Source organism: Ranitomeya imitator, chromosome 5 (assembly GCF_032444005.1).
Source record: "Ranitomeya imitator isolate aRanImi1 chromosome 5, aRanImi1.pri, whole genome shotgun sequence".
Classification (NCBI taxonomy): Eukaryota; Metazoa; Chordata; class Amphibia; order Anura; family Dendrobatidae; genus Ranitomeya; species Ranitomeya imitator.
Genome location: NC_091286.1, coordinates 681951578 through 681973933, shown reverse-complemented (window position 1 = coordinate 681973933; position 22356 = coordinate 681951578). Strand labels below are relative to the sequence as shown.

At 39.7% G+C, this 22356-nt stretch overlaps 1 protein-coding gene across 2 annotated transcripts in view; it reads right to left on the bottom strand.

The window, feature by feature from the left end:
• FAM167A (family with sequence similarity 167 member A) overlaps positions 1–22356 on the bottom strand; it is a 54930-nt gene that overhangs the window by 7399 nt on the left and 25175 nt on the right. For both annotated transcript variants that reach the window (XM_069728376.1, XM_069728377.1), the window contains exon 2: positions 17283–17757. In XM_069728376.1, coding sequence (XP_069584477.1) covers positions 17283–17651 — 369 coding nt within the window. In that variant the 5' untranslated portion in view covers positions 17652–17757. The remainder of the gene's footprint in view (positions 1–17282; positions 17758–22356) is intronic.

The window sequence follows — 22356 nt, the reverse complement described above, 5'->3', positions numbered from 1 at the left end:
TGGTCATTCTGCCTCACAAAAATCAGAATAAAAAGCGATAAAAAAATGTCACGTGCCCGAAAATGATACAAATAAAAACGTCAACTCGTCCCGCAAAAAACAAGACCTCACATGACTCTGTGGACCAAAATATGGAAAAATTATAGCTCTCAAAATGTGGTAACGCAAAAAATATTTTTTGCAATAAAAAGCGTCTTTCAGTGTGTGACGGCTGCCAGTCATAAAAATCCGCTAAAAAACCCGCTATAAAAGTAAATCAAACTCCCCTTCATCACCCCCTTAGTTAGGGAAAAAATAAAAAAATGTATTTATTTCCATTTTCCCATTAGGGCTAGGGTTAGGGCTAGGGTTAGGGTTAGGGCTAGGGTTAGGGCTAGGGTAACGGCTAGGGTTAGGGTTAGGGCTAGGGTTAGGGCTAGGGTTAGGGCTAGGGTTAGGGCTAGGGCTACAGTTTGGGTTGGGGCTAAAGTTAGGGTTAGGGTTGGGGCTAAAGTTACAGACAGGGTTTAGATTACATTTACAGTTGGGAATAGGGTTGGGATTAGGGTTAGGGGTGTGTCAGGGTTAGAGGTGTGGTTAGGGTTAGGGTTGAGCGACTTTTGTTTTTATAGGATCGGGTCGGATTTCACGAAACCCGACTTTTTCAAAAGTCGGGTCGAGTGAAATCGGCCTATCCTATTGAAAAGTCGGGGTTGGGGTCGGCCGAAACACGAAACCCAATGCAGTGCATTGGGGTTCTAATGGTTCCCAGGGCTGAAGGAGAGGAAACTCTCCTTCGGGCCCTGGGATCCATATTAATGTGTAAAATAATGAATCAAAATAAAAAACATTTAAATACTTACCCTCGGACGCGCCCTGGTTGTAACTGGGAGCCTTCCTTCCTAAGAATGAGCGCCTGAAGGGCCTTCGATGACGTCGCGGCTTGTGATTGGTCGCGTGAGCGGTCACATGGGCGTCACGCGACCAATCACAAGCCGCGACGTCATCTAAGGTCCTTCAAGCGCTGATTCTTAGGAAGGAAGGCTCCCAGTTACAACCAGGGCGCGTCCGAGGGTAAGTATTTAAATGTTTTTTATTTTGATTCTTTATTTTACACATTAATATGAATTCCGATACCAATTCCCGATATCTTAAACATATCGGGAATCGGTATCTGAATTCCGATTCCAGTTCAGAAGATCGCCGACCTCATGGCCGACCCCACACAGGGGTCGGGTCGGGTTTCATGAAACCCGACTTTGCCAAAGTCGGCAACTTCTGAATCTGGCCGACCCGTTTCGCTCAACCCTAGTTAGGGTTACTGTTGGGATTAGGGTTAGGGGTGTGTTTGGATTAGGGTTTCAGTTATAATTGGGGGGTTTCCACTGTTTCGGCACATCAGGGGCTCTCCAAACGCGACATGGCGTCCGATCTCAATTCCAGCCAATTCTGCGTTGAAAAAGTAAAACAGTGCTCCTTCCCTTCCGAGCTCTCCTGTGTGCCCAAACAGGGGTTTACCCCAACATATGGGGTATCAGCGTATTCAGGACAAATAGGACAACAACTTTTGGGGTCCAATTTCTCCTGTTACCCTTGGAAAAATACAAAACTGAGGGCTAAAAATTATTTTTGTGGGGAAAAAAAAGATTTTTTATTTTCACGGCTCTGCGTTATAAACTGTAGTGAAACACTTGGGGGTTCAAAATTCTCACAACACATCTAGATAAGTTCCTTGGGGGGTCTAGTTTCCAATATGGGGTCACTTGTGGGGGGTTTCTACTGTTTAGGTACATTAGGGGTTCTGCAAATGCAATGCGATGCCTCCAGACCATTCCATCTAAGTCTGCATTCCAAACGGCGCTCCTTCCCTTCCGAGCCCTCCCATGCACCCAAACGGTGGTTCCCCCCAACATATGGGGTATCACCGTACTCAGGACAAATTGTACAAACAACTTTTGGGGTCCATTTTCTCCTGTTACCCTTGGTAAAATAAAACAAATTGGAGCTGAAGTAAATTTTTTGTGAAAAAAAGTTAAATGTTCATTTTTATTTAAACATTCCAAAAATTCCTGTGAAGCACCAGAAGGGTTAATAAACTTCTTGAATGTGGTTTTGAGCACCTTGAGGGGTGCAGTTTTTAGAATGGTGTCACACTTGGGTATTTTCTATCATATAGACCCCTCAAAATGACTTCACATGAGATGTAGTCCCTAAAAAAAAAAATGGTGTTGTAAAAACGGGAAATTGCTGGTCAACTTTTAACCCTTATAACTCCCTAACAAAAAAAAATTTTGGTTCCAAAATTGTGCTGATGTAAAGTAGACATGTGGGAAATGTTACTTATTAAGTATTTTGTGTGACATATCTCTGTGATTTAATTGCATAAAAATTCAAAGTTGGAAAATTGCGAAATTTTCATAATTTTCGCCAAATTTCCGTTTTTTTCACAAATAAACGCAGGTACTATCAAAGAATGTTTACCACTATCATGAAGTACAATATGTCTCGAGAAAACAATGTCAGAATCACTGGCATCCGTTGAAGCGTTCCAGAGTTATTACCTCATAAAGGGACAGGGGTCAGAATTGTAAAAATTGGCCCGGTCATTAACATGCAAACCACCCTTGGGGGTAAAGGGGTTAATTTTTAGTTGCAAAAAACTCATCTATGTATTATTTTTTACCCTTACTCAATGGACCCTTCACAAAGATTCTAAACAGACAGAGAATGTTCTCAGGCTACACTGCACACTAATTTTGTTGTTACAGTCTTCAAAAAAAGAGATTGTAAACTAGATTAGATTGAAAAGGGCAAAACTTCCTTGGCCGCTATTTTCAATGGAGGCAAATAAATCCTTCACATTGGCCGGGACCCAAAGGCATTTTTTAACCACTGTTGAAGATGTGAGATGTGCTTGGCCCCCAGAGATCTTCCTTGGATCACACTGGCATCCACTTTACACTTTTATTATTTATCAGATAACTAAGACTTGGACCTGATCCATGCACTGAATACCAGTCACTACAACAAATGGTGTCTGGCTGTCTGCTGTTCAGCGCCAAAGTAAAAAACCAGGAGACGCTGCTACAGAATTGTGTCTCGGTTTTAAGCAAATTTTAGATTAATGCAAAATGCAGCACAGAGTAGTATTAAGGAATATAAAGAGTAAATAATCTATTATAATACTGCCTCATGTACAAGAATATAGCTACTATAATACTGCCTCTATATACAAGAATATAACTACTATAATACTGCCCCTATGTACAAGAATATAACTACTATAATACTGCTCCTATGTACAAGAATATAACTACTATAATACTGCCCCCTATATACAAGAATATAACTACTATAATACTGGCTCCTATGTACAAGAATATAACTACTATAATACTGCCCCTATGTACAAGAATATAACTACTATAATACTGCCCCTGTGTACAAGAATATAACTATTATAATACTGCTCCTATGTACAAGAATATAACTACTATAATACTGCCCCTATGTGCAAGAATATAACTACTATAATAGTGCTCCTATATACAAGAATATAACTACTATAATACTGCCCCTATGTACAAGAGTATAACTACTATAATACTGCCCCCTATGTACAAGAATATAACTACTATAATACTGCCCCTATGTACAAGAATATATCTACTATAATACTGCTCCTATGTACAAGAATATAACTATTATAATACTGCCCCTATGTACAAGAATATATCTACTATAATACTACTCCTATGTACAAGAATATAACTACTATAATACTGGCCCTATGTACAAGAATATAACTACTATAATACTACTTCTATGTACAAGAATATAACTACTATAATACTGCTCCTATGTACAAGAATATAACTACTATAATACTGCCCCTATGTGCCAGAATATAACTACTATAATAGTGCTCCTATATACAAGAATATAACTACTATAATACTACTTCTATGTACAAGAATATAACTACTATAATACTGCTCCTATGTGCCAGAATATAACTACTATAATACTGCCCCTATGTGCCAGAATATAACTACTATAATAGTGCTCCTATATACAAGAATATAACTACTATAATACTACCCCTATGTATAAGAATATAACTACTATAATACTGCTCCTATATACAAGAATATAACTACTATAATACTACCCTATGTACAAGAATATAACTACTATAATACTACCCCTATGTACAAGAATATATCTACTATAATACTGCTCCTATGTACAAGAATATATCTACTATAATACTGCTCCTATGTACAAGAATATAACTACTATAATACTACCCCTATGTACAAGAATATAACTACTATAATACTGCTCCTATGTACCAGAATATAACTACTATAATAGTGCTCCTATACACAAGAATATAACTACTATAATACTGCCCCCTATGTGCAAGAATATAACTACTATAATACTGCCCCCTATGTACAAGAATATAACTACTATAATACTGCTCCTATGTACAAGAATATAACTACTATAATACTGCTCTTATATACAAGAATATAACTACAATAATACTACCCCTATGTACAAGAATATAACTACTATAATACTGTCCCTATGTACAAGAATATAACTACTATAATACTGCCCCCTATGTACAAGAATATAACTACTATAATACTGCTCCTATGTACAAGAATATAACTACTATAATACTGTTCCTATGTGCAAGAATATAACTACTGTAATACTGCCCCTATGTACAAGAATATAACTACTATAATACTGCCCCTATGTACAAGAATATAACTACTATAATACTGCCCCTATGTACAAGAATATAACTACTATAATACTGCTCCTATGTACAAGAATATAACTACTGTAATACTGCCCCTATGTACAAGAATATAACTACTATAATACTGCTCCTATGTACAAGATTATAACTACTATAATACAGCTCTTATGTACAAGAATATAACTACTGTAATACTGTTCCTATGTGCAAGAATATAACTACTGTAATACTGCCCCTATGTACAAGAATATAACTACTATAATACTGCCCCTATGTACAAGAATATAACTACTATAATACTGCTCCTATGTACAAGAATATAACTACTATAATACTGCCCCTATGTACAAGAATATAACTACTATAATACTGCTCCTATGTACAAGAATATAACTACTATAATACTGTTCCTATGTACAAGAATATAACTACTATAATACTGCTCCTATGTACAAGATTATAACTACTATAATACAGCTCTTATGTACAAGAATATAACTACTATAATACTGCTCCTATGTACAAGAATATAACTACTATAATACTGTTCCTATGTACAAGAATATAATTAATATAATACTGCCCTTATGTATAAGAATATAACTATTATAATACTGCCCCCTATGTACAAGAATATAACTACTATAATACTGCTCCTATGTACAAGAATATAACTACTATAATACTGCCCCTATGTACAAGAATATAACTACTATAATACTGCCCCCTATGTACAAGGATATAACTACTATAATACTGCCCCTATGTACAAGAATATAACTACTATAATACTGCTCCTATGTACAAGAATATAACTACTATAATACTGCTCCTATGTACAAGATTATAACTACTATAATACAGCTCCTATGTACAAGAATATAACTACTGTAATACTGCTCCTATGTACAATATAACTACTATAATACTGTTCCTATGTACAAGAATATAATTAATATAATACTGCCCTTATGTATAAGAATATAACTATTATAATACTGCCCCCTATGTACAAGAATATAACTACTATAATACTGCCCCTATGTACAAGAATATAACTACTATAATACTGCCCCCTATGTACAAGAATATAACTACTATAATACTGCCCTCTATATACAAGAATATAACTACTATAATACTGCCCTCTATATACAAGAATATAGCTACTATAATACTGCCCTTATGTATAAGAATATAACTATTATAATACTGCCCCCTATGTACAAGAATATAACTACTATAATACTGCTCCTATGTACAAGAATATAACTACTATAATACTGCCCCTATGTACAAGAATATAACTACTATAATACTGCCCCCTATGTACAAGAATATAACTACTATAATACTGCCTCTATATACAAGAATATAACTACTATAATACTGCCCTCTATATACAAGAATATAGCTACTATAATACTGCCCCTATGTACAAGAATATAACTACTGTAATACTGCTCCTATGTACAAGAATATAACTACTATAATACTGCTCCTATGTACAAGAATATAACTACTATAATACTGCTCCTATGTACAAGAATATAACTACTGTAATACTGCTCCTATGTACAAGAATATAACTACTATAACACTGTCCCCTATGTACAAGAATATAACTACTGTAATACTGCTCCTATGTACAAGAATATAACTACTATAATACTGCCCCTATGTACAAGAATATAACTACTATAATACTGCTCCTATGTACAAGAATATAACTACTATAATACTGCTCCTATGTACAAGAATATAACTACTATAATACTGCTCCTATGTACAAGAATATAACTACTATAACACTGTCCCCTATGTACAAGAATATAACTACTGTAATACTGCTCCTATGTACAAGAATATAACTACTATAATACTGCCCCTATGTACAAGAATATAACTACTATAATACTGCTCCTATGTACAAGAATATAACTACTATAATACTGCTCCTATGTACAAGAATATAACTACTATAATACTGCTCCTATGTACAGGCATATAACTACTATAATACTGCCCCTATGTACAAGAATATAACTACTATAATACTGCCCCCTATGTACAAGAATATAACTACTATAATACTGCCCTCTATATACAAGAATATAACTACTATAATACTGCCCTCTATATACAAGAATATAGCTACTATAATACTGCCCTTATGTATAAGAATATAACTATTATAATACTGCCCCCTATGTACAAGAATATAACTACTATAATACTGCTCCTATGTACAAGAATATAACTACTATAATACTGCCCCTATGTACAAGAATATAACTACTATAATACTGCCCCCTATGTACAAGAATATAACTACTATAATACTGCCTCTATATACAAGAATATAACTACTATAATACTGCCCTCTATATACAAGAATATAGCTACTATAATACTGCCCCTATGTACAAGAATATAACTACTGTAATACTGCTCCTATGTACAAGAATATAACTACTGTAATACTGCTCCTATGTACAAGAATATAACTACTATAATACTGCTCCTATGTACAAGAATATAACTACTGTAATACTGCTCCTATGTACAAGAATATAACTACTATAATACTGCCCCTATGTACAAGAATATAACTACTATAATACTGCTCCTATGTACAAGAATATAACTACTATAATACTGCCCCTATGTACAAGAATATAACTACTATAATACTGCTCCTATGTACAAGAATATAACTACTATAATACTGCCCCTATGTACAAGAATATAACTACTATAATACTGCTCCTATGTACAAGCATATAACTACTATAATACTGCTCCTATGTGCAATAATAAGCACAGCTGAGCAGTATAATGGGTCCTGGGTAAGTTATCACCCGCTGACCTTGGTAGGTGCTGCAGACTGGAGCTTTGTTTAGCTTTCTCCAGCACTTGGCAGGGTCAGTGGATCAGGCTGGGTCTTTTATGTGCTGGAACAAGTTGATGTCAAGCTCCTCCAAGTGCAGTCTGACGTCTGGATGAGAAGTATTTTCAGTTCGGCTGGAATTTTAAGGATCATCCTGTTACTGACACAAATACTACAAGGACCTGACTATGGAGATCATCAGCCTCTGGGTAGATCCACATAGAATCCGCTACACTACAATCCACTTTATTGATTCAGTCGTGTGCGGATTACGATCTTATTAGCCATGTTGGTTGGATACCCTCCAGTGATCTTATTTTGGGGGTCTTTTCTAATGATTAGATGCCGCCTGCCATCTCCATCTAATTGCAACTGAAGACCCTCTGACCCTTCGTGTGAAGGTCGTTAATTAAGTTAATGATCGTTAAGTATTTCTCCCTCTTTTGCATTATTAATAACACCTCCGAACATTCCGAGCATTTATCAGCAGGAAACGGAGATAATAGATGAACCAGAATATATAATTCATAAAGGGATGACGAGACATTCTGTAAAATGAAGATTCAGCGGTCAATATACACAGAATATTCATGAAATGCCCCTCTTACGTCCAATACAGGGGGTGCAAAGGTTGGAGCTGGATGGATTTTTAGGGACTGAAGGAAGAGAAAAAAGTGTCTGCTTACTTCTGGAAACAGCGCCATACTTGTCTGCAGGCTGAGTCTGGTATTACAACTTTATCACTTCAATAGATATATGCTGCAATACCAAACCCAACCATGAACAGGTGTGGAGCCATGTTTTCCTAATCCTGGACAACCCCTTCTGGTTGACATCTTTAGCGGATCTGATCAGTTGTGGATTTCTGGAGTAGAAAATTACAAATGATAAAAAGAGTCGCAGATTGATCCATATATTGTGTCTTCTGATTAGATGATCAGTGTTTAAAGGGGTTTTCTAAGTTTAAGATATTGATGATAAAGCTTCTGTGCTTCTATTATAGTCAGTAGGAGCAGACCTGCAGCACCCAAAATGGCTACTATATAGAGTACAGAGCTGTGCTGTTCCAGCTCTGCGCACTGTGTACTTTCCGCCACCAACAAAGATTAACACAGCTGATTGGGGGGGGGGGGGGGAATGTAGCGGATTGGACCCCAACTGCTTTGGTATTGATGAGCTATTCTTAGGTGCTTCTATTATATTCAGTAGGAGCTGAACTGCAGTACCCAGAATGACCACTACATGGTGTATGGAGCTGTGCTGTTCCAGCTCTGTACACTGTTTCCATACTACCACCACTGAACCTGAAAACACCTGATTGGTGGAAGCGCCGAATGTTGGAATTGGATCCCCACTGCTCTGATATTGATAGAATCTATCATTAGGTGCATCTATTATATTCAATAGGTGTGGTACTGCAGTACCTAGAATGACCACTACATGGTGTCTGGAGCTGTGCTGTTCCAGCTCTGTACATTGCTTTTAACCTGCCACCGCTGAAACTGAAAACAGCTGATTTGGGAGTGGGGTTGTCAGAGGTTGGACCCCCACTGCTGTGATATTGGTGGGCTATCCTTAGGTGTATAGCTGTAGTACCTAGAAAGACCACTACATGGTATATAGAGATGTGCTGTTCCAGCTCTGTACACTGTTTACATTCAGCCATCAGCAAAGCTGAAAACGGCACATTGGTTGACTTAAGGATCGGTCAGCAATATTTGGAGACATGGAAATTTAATGTTTATGGGACATGGCTGATTAGACATCATTTCCTCAGCTATCTGAAGGTTAGTGTTGAGTGGATCCAGCCAGTGTAGGGAGCCTATCATTAAGGAACAGCACCACTTGTCCAATGGCTGTGTCTAATATTCACCTAAGGAGTAACCGTCATTTTAATTTCTATTTCATAAATCAATAATACAAATGAAAGTAAGAAACTTTGTAATATACAGTGGGGCAAAAAAGTATTTAGTCAGTCAGCAATAGTGCAAGTTCCACCACTTAAAAAGATGAGAGGCGTCTGTAATTTACATCATAGGTAGACCTCAACTATGGGAGACAAACTGAGAAAAAAAAATCCAGAAAATCACATTGTCTGTTTTTTTAACAATTTATTTGCATATTATGGTGGAAAATAAGTATTTGGTCAGAAACAAACAATCAAGATTTCTGGCTCTCACAGACCTGTAACTTCTTCTTTAAGAGTCTCCTCTTTCCTCCACTCATTACCTGTAGTAATGGCACCTGTTTAAACTTGTTATCAGTATAAAAAGACACCTGTGCACACCCTCAAACAGTCTGACTCCAAACTCCACTATGGTGAAGACCAAAGAGCTGTCAAAGGACACGAGAAACAAAATTGTAGCCCTGCACCAGGCTGGGAAGACTGAATCTGCAATAGCCAACCAGCTTGGAGTGAAGAAATCAACAGTGGGAGCAATAATTAGAAAATGGAAGACATACAATACCACTGATAATCTCCCTCGATCTGGGGCTCCACGCAAAATCCCACCCCGTGGGGTCAGAATGATCACAAGAACGGTGAGCAAAAATCCCAGAACCACGCGGTGGGACCTAGTGAATGAACTGCAGAGAGCTGGGACCAATGTAACATAGTAACATAGTAACATAGTTAGTAAGGCCGAAAAAAGACATTTGTCCATCCAGTTCAGCCTATATTCCATCATAATAAATACCCAGATCTACGTCCTTCTACAGAACCTAATAATTGTATGATACAATATTGTTCTGCTCCAGGAAGACATCCAGGCCTCTCTTGAACCCCTCGACTGAGTTCGCCATCACCACCTCCTCAGGCAAGCAATTCCAGATTCTCACTGCCCTAACAGTAAAGAATCCTCTTCTATGTTGGTGGAAAAACCTTCTCTCCTCCAGACGCAAAGAATGCCCCCTTGTGCCCGTCACCTTCCTTGGTATAAACAGATCCTCAGCGAGATATTTGTATTGTCCCCTTATATACTTATACATGGTTATTAGATCGCCCCTCAGTCGTCTTTTTTCTAGACTAAATAATCCTAATTTCGCTAATCTATCTGGGTATTGTAGTTCTCCCATCCCCTTTATTAATTTTGTTGCCCTCCTTTGTACTCTCTCTAGTTCCATTATATCCTTCCTGAGCACCGGTGCCCAAAACTGGACACAGTACTCCATGTGCGGTCTAACTAGGGATTTGTACAGAGGCAGTATAATGCTCTCATCATGTGTATCCACCCCATGATCCTGTTTGCCTTGGCAGCTGCTGCCTGGCACTGGCTGCTCCAGGTAAGTTTATTATTAACTAGGATCCCCAAGTCCTTCTCCCTGTCAGATTTACCCAGTGGTTTCCCGTTCAGTGTGTAATGGTGATATTGATTCCCTCTTCCCATGTGTATAACCTTACATTTATCATTGTTAAACCTCATTTGCCACCTTTCAGCCCAAGTTTCCAACATATCCAGATCCATCTGTAGCAGAATACTATCTTCTCTTGTATTAACTGCTTTACATAGTTTTGTATCATCTGCAAATATCGATATTTTACTGTGTAAACCTTCTACCAGATCATTAATGAATATGTTGAAGAGAACAGGTCCCAATACTGACCCCTGCGGTACCCCACTGGTCACAGCGACCCAGTTAGAGACTATACCATTTATAACCACCCTCTGCTTTCTATCACTAAGCCAGTTACTAACCCATTTACACACATTTTCCCCCAGACCAAGCATTCTCATTTTGTGTACCAACCTCTTGTGCGGCACGGTATCAAACGCTTTGGAAAAATCGAGATATACCACGTCCAATGACTCACCGTGGTCCAGCCTATAGCTTACCTCTTCATAAAAACTGATTAGATTGGTTTGACAGGAGCGATTTCTCATAAACCCATGCTGATATGGAGTTAAACAGTTATTCTCATTGAGATAATCCAGAATAACATCCCTCAGAAACCCTTCAAATATTTTACCAACAATAGAGGTTAGACTTACTGGCCTATAATTTCCAGGTTCACTTTTAGAGCCCTTTTTGAATATTGGCACCACATTTGCTATGCGCCAGTCCTGCGGAACAGACCCTGTCGCTATAGAGTCACTAAAAATAAGAAATAATGGTTTATCTATTACATTACTTAGTTCTCTTAGTACTCGTGGGTGTATGCCATCCGGACCCGGAGATTTATCTATTTTAATCTTATTTAGCCGGTTTCGCACCTCTTCTTGGGTTAGATTGGTGACCCTTAATATAGGGTTTTCATTGTTTCTTGGGATTTCACCTAGCATTTCATTTTCCACCGTGAATACCGTGGAGAAGAAGGTGTTTAATATGTTAGCTTTTTCCTCGTCATCTACAACCATTCTTTCCTCACTATTTTTTAAGGGGCCTACATTTTCAGTTTTTATTCTTTTACTATTGATATAGTTGAAGAACAGTTTGGGATTAGTTTTACTCTCCTTAGCAATGTGCTTCTCTGTTTCCTTTTTGGCAGCTTTAATTAGTTTTTTAGATAAAGTATTTTTCTCCCTATAGTTTTTTAGAGCTTCAATGGTGCCATCCTGCTTTAGTAGTGCAAATGCTTTCTTTTTACTGTTAATTGCCTGTCTTACTTCTTTGTTTAGCCACATTGGGTTTTTCCTATTTCTAGTCCTTTTATTCCCACAAGGTATAAACCGCTTACACTGCCTATTTAGGATGTTCTTAAACATTTCCCATTTATTATCTGTATTCTCATTTCTGAGGATATTGTCCCAGTCTACCAGATTAAGGGCATCTCTAAGCTGTTCAAACTTTGCCTTCCTAAAGTTCAATGTTTTTGTGACTCCCTGACAAGTCCCCCTAGTGAAAGACAGGTGAAACTGCACAATATTGTGGTCGCTATTTCCTAAATGCCCAACCACCTGCAGATTTGTTATTCTGTCAGGTCTATTAGATAGTATTAGGTCTAAAAGTGCTGCTCCTCTGGTTGGATTCTGCACCAATTGTGAAAGATAATTTTTCTTGGTTATTAGCAGAAACCTGTTGCCTTTATGGGTTTCACAGGTTTCTGTTTCCCAGTTAATATCCGGGTAGTTAAAGTCCCCCATAACCAGGACCTCATTATGGGTTGCAGCTTCATCTATCTGCTTTAGAAGTAGACTTTCCATGCTTTCTGTTATATTTGGGGGTTTGTAACAGACCCCAATGAGAATTTTGTTACCATTTTTCCCTCCATGAATTTCAACCCATATGGACTCGACATCCTCATTCCCTTCGCTAATATCCTCCCTTAAAGTGGATTTTAGACAAGACTTTACATAGAGACAAACCCCTCCTCCTCTCCGATTTTTACGATCCTTTCTAAACAGACTGTAACCCTGTAAGTTAACTGCCCAGTCATAGCTTTCATCTAACCATGTCTCGGTTATTCCCACTATGTCAAAGTTACCTGTAGATATTTCTGCTTCTAGTTCTTCCATCTTGTTTGTCAGGCTTCTGGCGTTTGCGAGCATGCAGTTTAGAGGATTTTGTTTTGTTCCAATCTCCTCACTGTGGATTGTTTTAGAAATGTTCTTACCTCCCTTCTGAGTATGTTTTCCTGGGTCGTCTTTGTTCGAGTCTAATGTTTTTCTTCCCGTCCCCTCTTCTTCTAGTTTAACGCCCTCCTGATGAGTGTAGCGAGTTACCATAAGTAACACACTACGCCACCATGGACTCAGATCCTGCAGTGCCAGACGTGTCCCACTGCTTAAGCCAGTACATGTCCGGGCCCGTCTGAAGTTTGCTAGAGAGCATTTGGATGATCCAGAGGAGTTTTGGGAGAATGTCCTATGGTCTGATGAAACCAAACTGGAACTGTTTGGTAGAAACACAACTTGTCGTGTTTGGAGGAAAAAGAATACTGAGTTGCATCCATCAAACACCATACCTACTGTAAAGCATGGTGGTGGAAACATCGTGCTTTGGGGCTGTTTCTCTGCAAAGGGGCCAGGACGACTGATCGGGTACATGAAAGAATGAATGGGGCCATGTATCGTGAGATTTTGAGTGCAAACCTCCTTCCATCAGCAAGGGCATTGAAGATGAAACGTGGCTGGGTCTTTCAACATGACAATGATCCAAAGCACACCGCCAGGGCAACGAAGAAGTGGCTTCGTAAGAAGCATTTCAAGGTCCTGGAGTGGCCTAGCCAGTCTCCAGATCTCAACCTTATAGAAAACCTTTGGAGGGAGTTGAAAGTCCGTGTTGCCAAGCGAAAAGCCAAAAACATCACTGCTCTAGAGGAGATCTGCATGGAGGAATGGGCCAACGTACCAACAACAGTGTGTGGCAACCTTGTGAAGACTTACAGAAAACGTTTGACCTCTGTCATTGCCAACAAAGGATATATTACACAGTATTGAGATGAAATTTTGTTTCTGACCAAATACTTATTTTCCACCATAATATGCAAATAAAATGTTAAAAAAACAGACAATGTGATTTTCTGGATTTTTTTTTCTCAGTTTGTCTCCCATAGTTGAGGTCTACCTATGATGTAAATTACAGACGCCTCTCATCTTTTTAAGTGGTGGAACTTGCACTATTGCTGACTGACTAAATACTTTTTTGCTCCACTGTATCTTATCTGAGGGATCTGCTTCTTTCTCCTCCTGAACTGATTGTTAATTTTCAATGGATACAATTTATAAAATCTGTAATGAATGTAGAGATATTTTCCCATTGTTAAGACAGAAGATGACAGTTGGTGCTTTTAAAATTCTATATAAGGAAGAGCTAGAGGCAGAGACAGACATTCTGCTGCAAGTTCTCCTGCAATTCTCCATAGAGACAGATATTCTGCTGCAAGTTCTCCTGCAATTCTCCATAGAGACAGATATTCTGCTGCAAGTTCTCCTGCAATTCTCCGTAGAGACAGATATTCTGCTGCAAGTTCTCCTGCAATTCTCCATAGAGACAGACATTCTGCTGCAAGTTCTCCTGCAATTCTCCATAGAGACAGATATTCTGCTGCAAGTTCTCCTGCAATTCTCCATAGAGACAGATATTCTGCTGCAAGTTCTCCTGCAATTCTCCGTAGAGACAGACATTCTGCTGCAAGTTCTCCTGCAATTCTCCATAGAGACAGACATTCTGCTGCAAATTCTCCTGCAATTCTCCATAGAGACATATTCTGCTGCAAGTTCTCCTGCAATTCTCCATTGAGACAGATATTCTGCTGCAAGTTCTCCTGCAATTCTCCGTAGAGACAGATATTCTGCTGCAAGTTCTCCTGCAATTCTCCATAGAGACAGACATTCTGCTGCAAATTCTCCTGTAATTCTCCATAGAGACAGATATTCTGCTGCAAGTTCTCCTGCAATCCTCTGTGCAGACATTCTGCTGCAAGATCTCCTGCAATTCTCCATAGACACAGACATTCTGCTGCAAGTTCTCCTGCAATTCTCCGTAGAGACAGACATTCTGCTGCAAGTTCTCCAGTAATTCTCCATAGAAACAGACATTCTGCTGCAAGTTCTCCTGCAGTTCTCCACAGAATTTTCTGAGCACCATCAGTCATTTATTTCAGTAATGGGAAAATCTGTGTTCACTGAAGACTCATTTTGCCCATAAACTGAGAATTTTGAGAATTAATGGTCATTCCTGGAGGAGATAGAAGCAGATTTCCCTGATAAGAAAGTATCTTATCTTCACTTCTACTATTGATTATTGGAAGAAAAAATTTGAATGTTACTCGCTGGCCAGGCTGGAGGAGAAAGAAGCAGATTTCTTTGATAGAAAATATTACAAAGTATCTTATTTTCACTTGTACTATTAATTTATTGAGAAAAAAAAATTGAATGTTACGCTTTAAATCTGGTCAGGCTGCAGTTCCACTTACAGCCCACATATATGAGAGGCACTGTTTCTAGAAGAAAGCGTCTTATCTAATCCCATCAAATCGCTGACCTTCATACACCTTTAGAACGCTAACAGATGATTCTCTGCTAATCTTCACGTTCAAAAACAGTCAAAAATTGGGAAGTGGAAACAGCGGCTCCTTGTGTTTTGCATTGATAACAATGTAACAAATGACCAGTTTATCACACTGTAACAATGTAACGATTCATCTGTTATTATCATATAATATGATAATTACTCTTATGAAGTAACACAAGAATAATTACAACCCTCACTACACAGGAACAACTACTCCCATTAAAATTACTCAAATAAACTACCTTCCCCAATCTCCCCATAAACATAATATGGGCCGTGCCTATCATATATCACCGAGGAGAGGATGATAATCTCTGCCACATACTAATGATCATATATAGTCGCTCAGCTATTTTTTTTTTATGTCGAAGGAGCTGTGCGAGGGTTTGTTTTTTGTTGATTTTTTTTATTGATACCATTCTGGGTAATATTTGCTTTTACATTGCATTCTTTGGGGAGGTGTGGCAACAAAAATACCCCAGAATTCTGGCTTTTTTTTTTTTCTTTTTTCTTGCATTTATAGCAAAGGTTAATTAATTTAGTTTTTTTTGCTGATCAGACATCTACTGACATTGCAATAGCAAATGTTTAATTTATTATTTCTTATTAAAAGGGGAAAAAAGGGTGATTCGAGTTTATAATATATATATATATATATATATATATATATATATATATATATATATATATATATATATATTGCATTTTTTCTTTTTGCATATTTTTTCTTTACATTAAAATGAAAGCAAAACTTTTCTGATTTTATTTTTCTAGTCCCTTATGTGACCTGAACCTGCGATCATTTGATCTATATACTGCAATACATCTGTATTAATGTTCTATGAAGCACAGCCACAAGCTGGGCTTCGGAGGAGGAATAGGGTGGCACTCCTGGACGCCTTCAGCAGGTATTTCCCAGATCTGGTGCATGCTCAGCTTTTATACTGGCACTCGATGGGCGTCGTACAATTACATCACACATGGGGGAAGCATTTAAAACAATTTTCCACTTTCACAAACTTGGTTGCCAAAACAATTAAATAGACGTAATACAATAAAAAAGAGAGTGCACACCCTCCAGGTCCAATGCTGACTGTCCGCTATTTCCCTGGTCTCTAGATTTTGGCCATGTTCTGTCACAACTACAGTGCACATCACCACTGAGCTCAGCAGCTTATGTCAAATACATCCCTTTAAGACAAATATATACAAGACTGTTTTAATACTTTGGAAATATCGAGAACCTCCTTAGAGGCAAACCTCCGTTGGCTTCTATGAAAGTTCCCGAAATCTACGGTACATTCCGGGAGGAATTGGAAACCTCTGGAACCTATTCTCGAAAACACATTTATCAGATATTTATGATATGAAATGGCTACGATGAGATACCGCGTTAAGTAAGGACAAGAGTTTATTGGCCACAAATGCTGCCCTGACCCCATTAGCAAATGGTTGACTTAGGACCTTGGTGGAAGGTCAGTAGAATATCATCTCCCGGTGCTTCCTAACATACACCGTAAGATTGATGCTATGGATCATTTACATGGCTCTAAGTGGTGATTTAAGCTCGTTACACCATCTCCGACATGATAATCCTCTTACAGCTAATGCATCGTCTTTTTTTACCCAGCAGAATTTTTACAGTAGTCATCAGAAACCTGAGAACGGAAGGCAACTTACCAGCTCTTTCCTGAGCCAAACTAGAGCCTCATCGATGCTATCAAAGCCATGAATCTTCCCCGATGCGAGCATGTTGCTTTCTTTCAGAACACTCGTGGTCTTCTGGACCTGTTCCATCTCTAGGGTTGAGGATATTTCCCCTCCAGTCTGTTTTTGTTCTTCTACCTCTTGCTCCAGCGGAGGATTTGGGCTTTTCCAAGGTTGATCCTCCAGTCTTGCCCTCCATTCTAGATAAGATGGTCTCCTGGTCTCTAACCTCAATTTCTCGGTCAGAGCCTTCAAGTTTCGCAGATGGTCGTCGGTTGGCGCGTCCGAGTTTCCTTCAGCTTCATCTTCTGGTTCCTCAATTTGTATCTTTGGTAATGACATGACTGATTATGGTAGGAAATGGTCATACGGTCCACATCATGCCTCCTGACGATCCCGGAGAAGCTTCTTATCGGACTACGCTGGCTCACCAGCTTTATTGCGGCATCTGAAAATAACAAAGCGGTAAACGATGCAATTAAATGACTCGTTAGGCAAATATAATGAAACAAGTGACCGATCAAGAATTCATTAGAAGAAACAATGTGTCGGGATTTTCTGGTTTTGTAAAAATAAACAATTAAATGATGCAGACATAGTCAATAGACGATGGATATTTTTAAGGTTATTGTTAGGGAAAGGAATTTAATGATGACACAGCTCAACAGGATGCAGAATGTTGATCTCCTTCAATCTTCCAATCTGCGGCTGATTCTCACATTCATACACAGTAGGATCATATCCTACCAAATATTGATACACATATTTTCTCATTTCTTTCATTACCTAAATCATAAGTTTTTTGCAAACATCATATATATCAATTACATGTTTGTCATAGAGTAGCTATTACAGGAGAGGTAAGGGGGGGAGGAGGGAGAAGATGCTGCAGTTTTTGTAAAAATGCTGTGAGAGGGGAAGAAGGAGCTGACTTTTCATTCAGCACCATACATTTTAGTTCAGAAGACGCAGGGAAAAGTTTCGGATGCGCGATTTTCTAGAGCAGGTTAAAAGTACCCCCATATACATGAGAAGAACGTTAGCCAAATTCACAAACTCTTCCCATTTTCTCCATGAACTAAATCAGATATTTTCAGAAAGAGATTAAAAAAAAAAAAAATTCCCATTAGATGAAGACAAAAGGAGGTGACGGAAGAAATACTGCTTTTTTTTTTTTTTTTTTTTAAAGAGGACTTGTTACCAGTCCAAAAGTTGCCAGTTGTGCTCTTACTTTATTCCGGCTGTTTCCCCTGAATATTCAGTTTTTTATTTCTTTTAAATCGGCCATACAGTTTTATAGATACGGGCCTTTTTATATAGTAGTATTTTTATTGCCTTTACTAAAGGGGCGTGGCTCACAGGATTCCTCAGGGGCGTGTCTTTAGGCTGCTTTGCATAATTACTCCTTGAAAAAGACCATAAAATATAGCAGCCCGTATCTTCGGAACCGTATGGCCGATTTAAAAAAAGAAAAAAGCGAAATACTCAGGGGGATAGCAGGAATAAAATAAGACAGAAAACTGGCCACTTTTGACTTGGCGACCTCTTTAAGGTTGCTGTGAGAAGGGAGGAGGGACCTGACTTGTCCTGGTATACGGCACAGCTTAGAAGGGTCAGGAAATCTTTTCGGCTAAATATAATGATGTATGGTTGTCACAAATTTCTACAAAGATTACTCATAACTGAATACACAGAGAACAAGAGAGGTGATGGGGAGGAGGGAGGAGAGGCTGCAGTCTATTTGCTGTGAGAGGGGAAGAAGGAGCTGCAGAGAGAACAGCTCATCCTCGAACAGAGAGGTACAGGCTCGATAAAAAGTCTATGGGTCTGTACAACACTTGGCACAGGCACCAGAATAAGACGAATGCTTCTGCACGTGGTGGGAGAGATGGGTGTGGGTCTCAGGACTCGGACCCCCATCAATGAACAGTGCTAAACAAGGACTAAAACATGACAGAAAAAGATATAAAAGTCCAGTTACCCTTTCAGTATTCTGTGCAGCTATTCCATAAACATAGCACACACTGTACGTATCCTACAACAGTAATTATAATATTATTATTCTTACCCGTAATAAATATATTCTCTCCAGTCTCCAGGACTCTGATGCCGGCCGATATTATAACAATTTGTGTCCGGAATAGAAAACTGTATTTGTGGGAAGACGTGGAAGAGCTTTTGTGTTCCTGGTTTGCAGACATACATATATACAGTATATATACACTATTCGAGGTCCTGGCAGGTTCAGTGCTGTTTACTCAATATTATTTACATAGTGTAAGATTACACGGCTTGTAGGAAAGACGACTGCGGTAATGGGGAAAATAATGAGCTCGTACTGGAGAAATAGACTGTGTACGACTATGTCATCCAAGAGAAGACTGAGGCCAACCTGAACTGCTACACGAGACTGGTGACATCACGCTGAGACTGGTGACATCACACTGAGACTGGTGACATCACACTGAGACTGGTGCCATCACACTGAGACTGGTGACATCACGCTGAGACTGGTGACATCACACTGAGACTGGTGACATCACGCTGAGACTGGTGACATCACACTGAGACTGGTGACATCACACTGAGACTGGTGACATCACGCTGAGACTGGTGACATCACACTGAGACTGGTGACATCACACTGAGACTGGTGACATCACGTTGAAACTGGTGACATCACACTGAGACTGGTGACATCACACTGAGACTGGTGACATCATACTGAGACTGGCGACATCACGCTGAGACTGGTGACATCACACTGAGGGTGGTGACATCACATTGATGCTGGTGACATCACGCTGAGACTGGTAATATCACACTGAGACTGTTGACATCACACTGATACTGGTGACATCACACTGAGGGTGGTGACATCACACTGAGACTGGTGACATCACACAGAGACTGGTGACATCATACTGAGACTGGTGACATCACACTGAGACTGGTGACATCACGCTGAGACTGGTGACATCACACTGAGACTGGTGACATCATACTGAGACTGGTGACATCACGTTGAAACTGGTGACATCACACTGAGACTGGTGACATCACACTGAGACTGGTGACATCATACTGAGACTGGTGACATCATACTGAGACTGGCGACATCACGCTGAGACTGGTGACATCACACTGAGGGTGGTGACATCACACTGATGCTGGTGACATCACACTGAGACTGGTAATATCACACTGAGACTGTTGACATCACACTGATACTGGTGACATCACACTGAGTCTGGTGACATCACACTGAGACTGGTGACATCACACTGAGACTGGTGACATCACACTGAGACTGGTAATATAACACTGAGACTGGTGACATCACACTGAGACTGGGGACATCACACAGAGACTGGTGACATCACAATGGGACTGGTGACATCACACTGAGACTGGTGACATCACGCGGAGACTGGTGACATCACACTGAGACTGGTGACATCACGCGGAGACTGGTGACATCACACTGAGACTGGTGACATCACACTGTGACTGGTGACATCATACTGAGACTGGTAATATGACACTGAGACTGGTAATATCACACGGAGACTTGTGACATCACACAGAGACTGGTGACATCACAATGGGACTGGTGACATCACACTGAGACTGGTGACATCACACGGAGACTGGTGACATCACACTGAGACTGGTGACATCACGCGGAGACTGGTGACATCACACTGAGACTGGTGACATCACACTGAGACTGGTGACATCACACTGAGACTGGTGACATCACGCTGAGACTGGTGACATCACGCTGAGACTGGTGACATCACACTGAGACTGGTGACATCACGTTGAAACTGGTGACATCACACTGAGACTGGTGACATCACACTGAGACTGGTGACATCATACTGAGACTGGCGACATCACGCTGAGACTGGTGACATCACACTGAGGGTGGTGACATCACATTGATGCTGGTGACATCACGCTGAGACTGGTAATATCACACTGAGACTGTTGACATCACACTGATACTGGTGACATCACACTGAGGGTGGTGACATCACACTGAGACTGGTGACATCACACAGAGACTGGTGACATCATACTGAGACTGGTGACATCACACTGAGACTGGTGACATCACGCTGAGACTGGTGACATCACACTGAGACTGGTGACATCATACTGAGACTGGTGACATCATGTTGAAACTGGTGACATCACACTGAGACTGGTGACATCACACTGAGACTGGTGACATCATACTGAGACTGGCGACATCACGCTGAGACTGGCGACATCACGCTGAGACTGGTGACATCATACTGAGACTGGTGACATCACGTTGAAACTGGTGACATCACACTGAGACTGGTGACATCATACTGAGACTGGTGACATCATACTGAGACTGGTGACATCACACTGAGACTGGGGACATCATGCTGAGACTGGTGACATCACACTGAGACTGGGGACATCACAATGAGACTGGTGACATCACACTGAGACTGGGGACATCATGCTGAGACTGGTAATATGAAATCAGAGACACGTGAAGCTACAAAAATGACCTCACAGACTTCTACTATAACTCTTATTATTAGGACATAAGAAGAGTGAACAATTCCACATAGTGATGAGTGTGGAGGAGCGACCTGGAGAAAAACTGCAAATGTGCCCCCGATACATTAGAGATTGCTGCTTATTTATAGGAATGGAAACTTTTTCAACCCTCATTTTCTGACGAAGCATAAAGCTATGGCTACATGTCCCATTTAGGAGAATATTAGGAGGGCGGTTAAAGTGAGTTCTAAGGCTACGTTCACACTAGCGTTGTGCGCCGCTGCGTCGGCGACGCAACGCACAACGCACGCAAAAACGCGGCAAGACGCACGCAAAAACGCTGCGTTTTGCGACGCATGCGTCGTTTTTTGCCGAAAATCGGACGCAAGAAAAATGCAACTTGTTGCGTTTTCTTGGTCCGACGCTTGCGGCAAAAAAGACGCATGCGTCGCACAACGCAACAAACAAAAACGCATGCGTCCCCCATGTTAAATATAGGGGC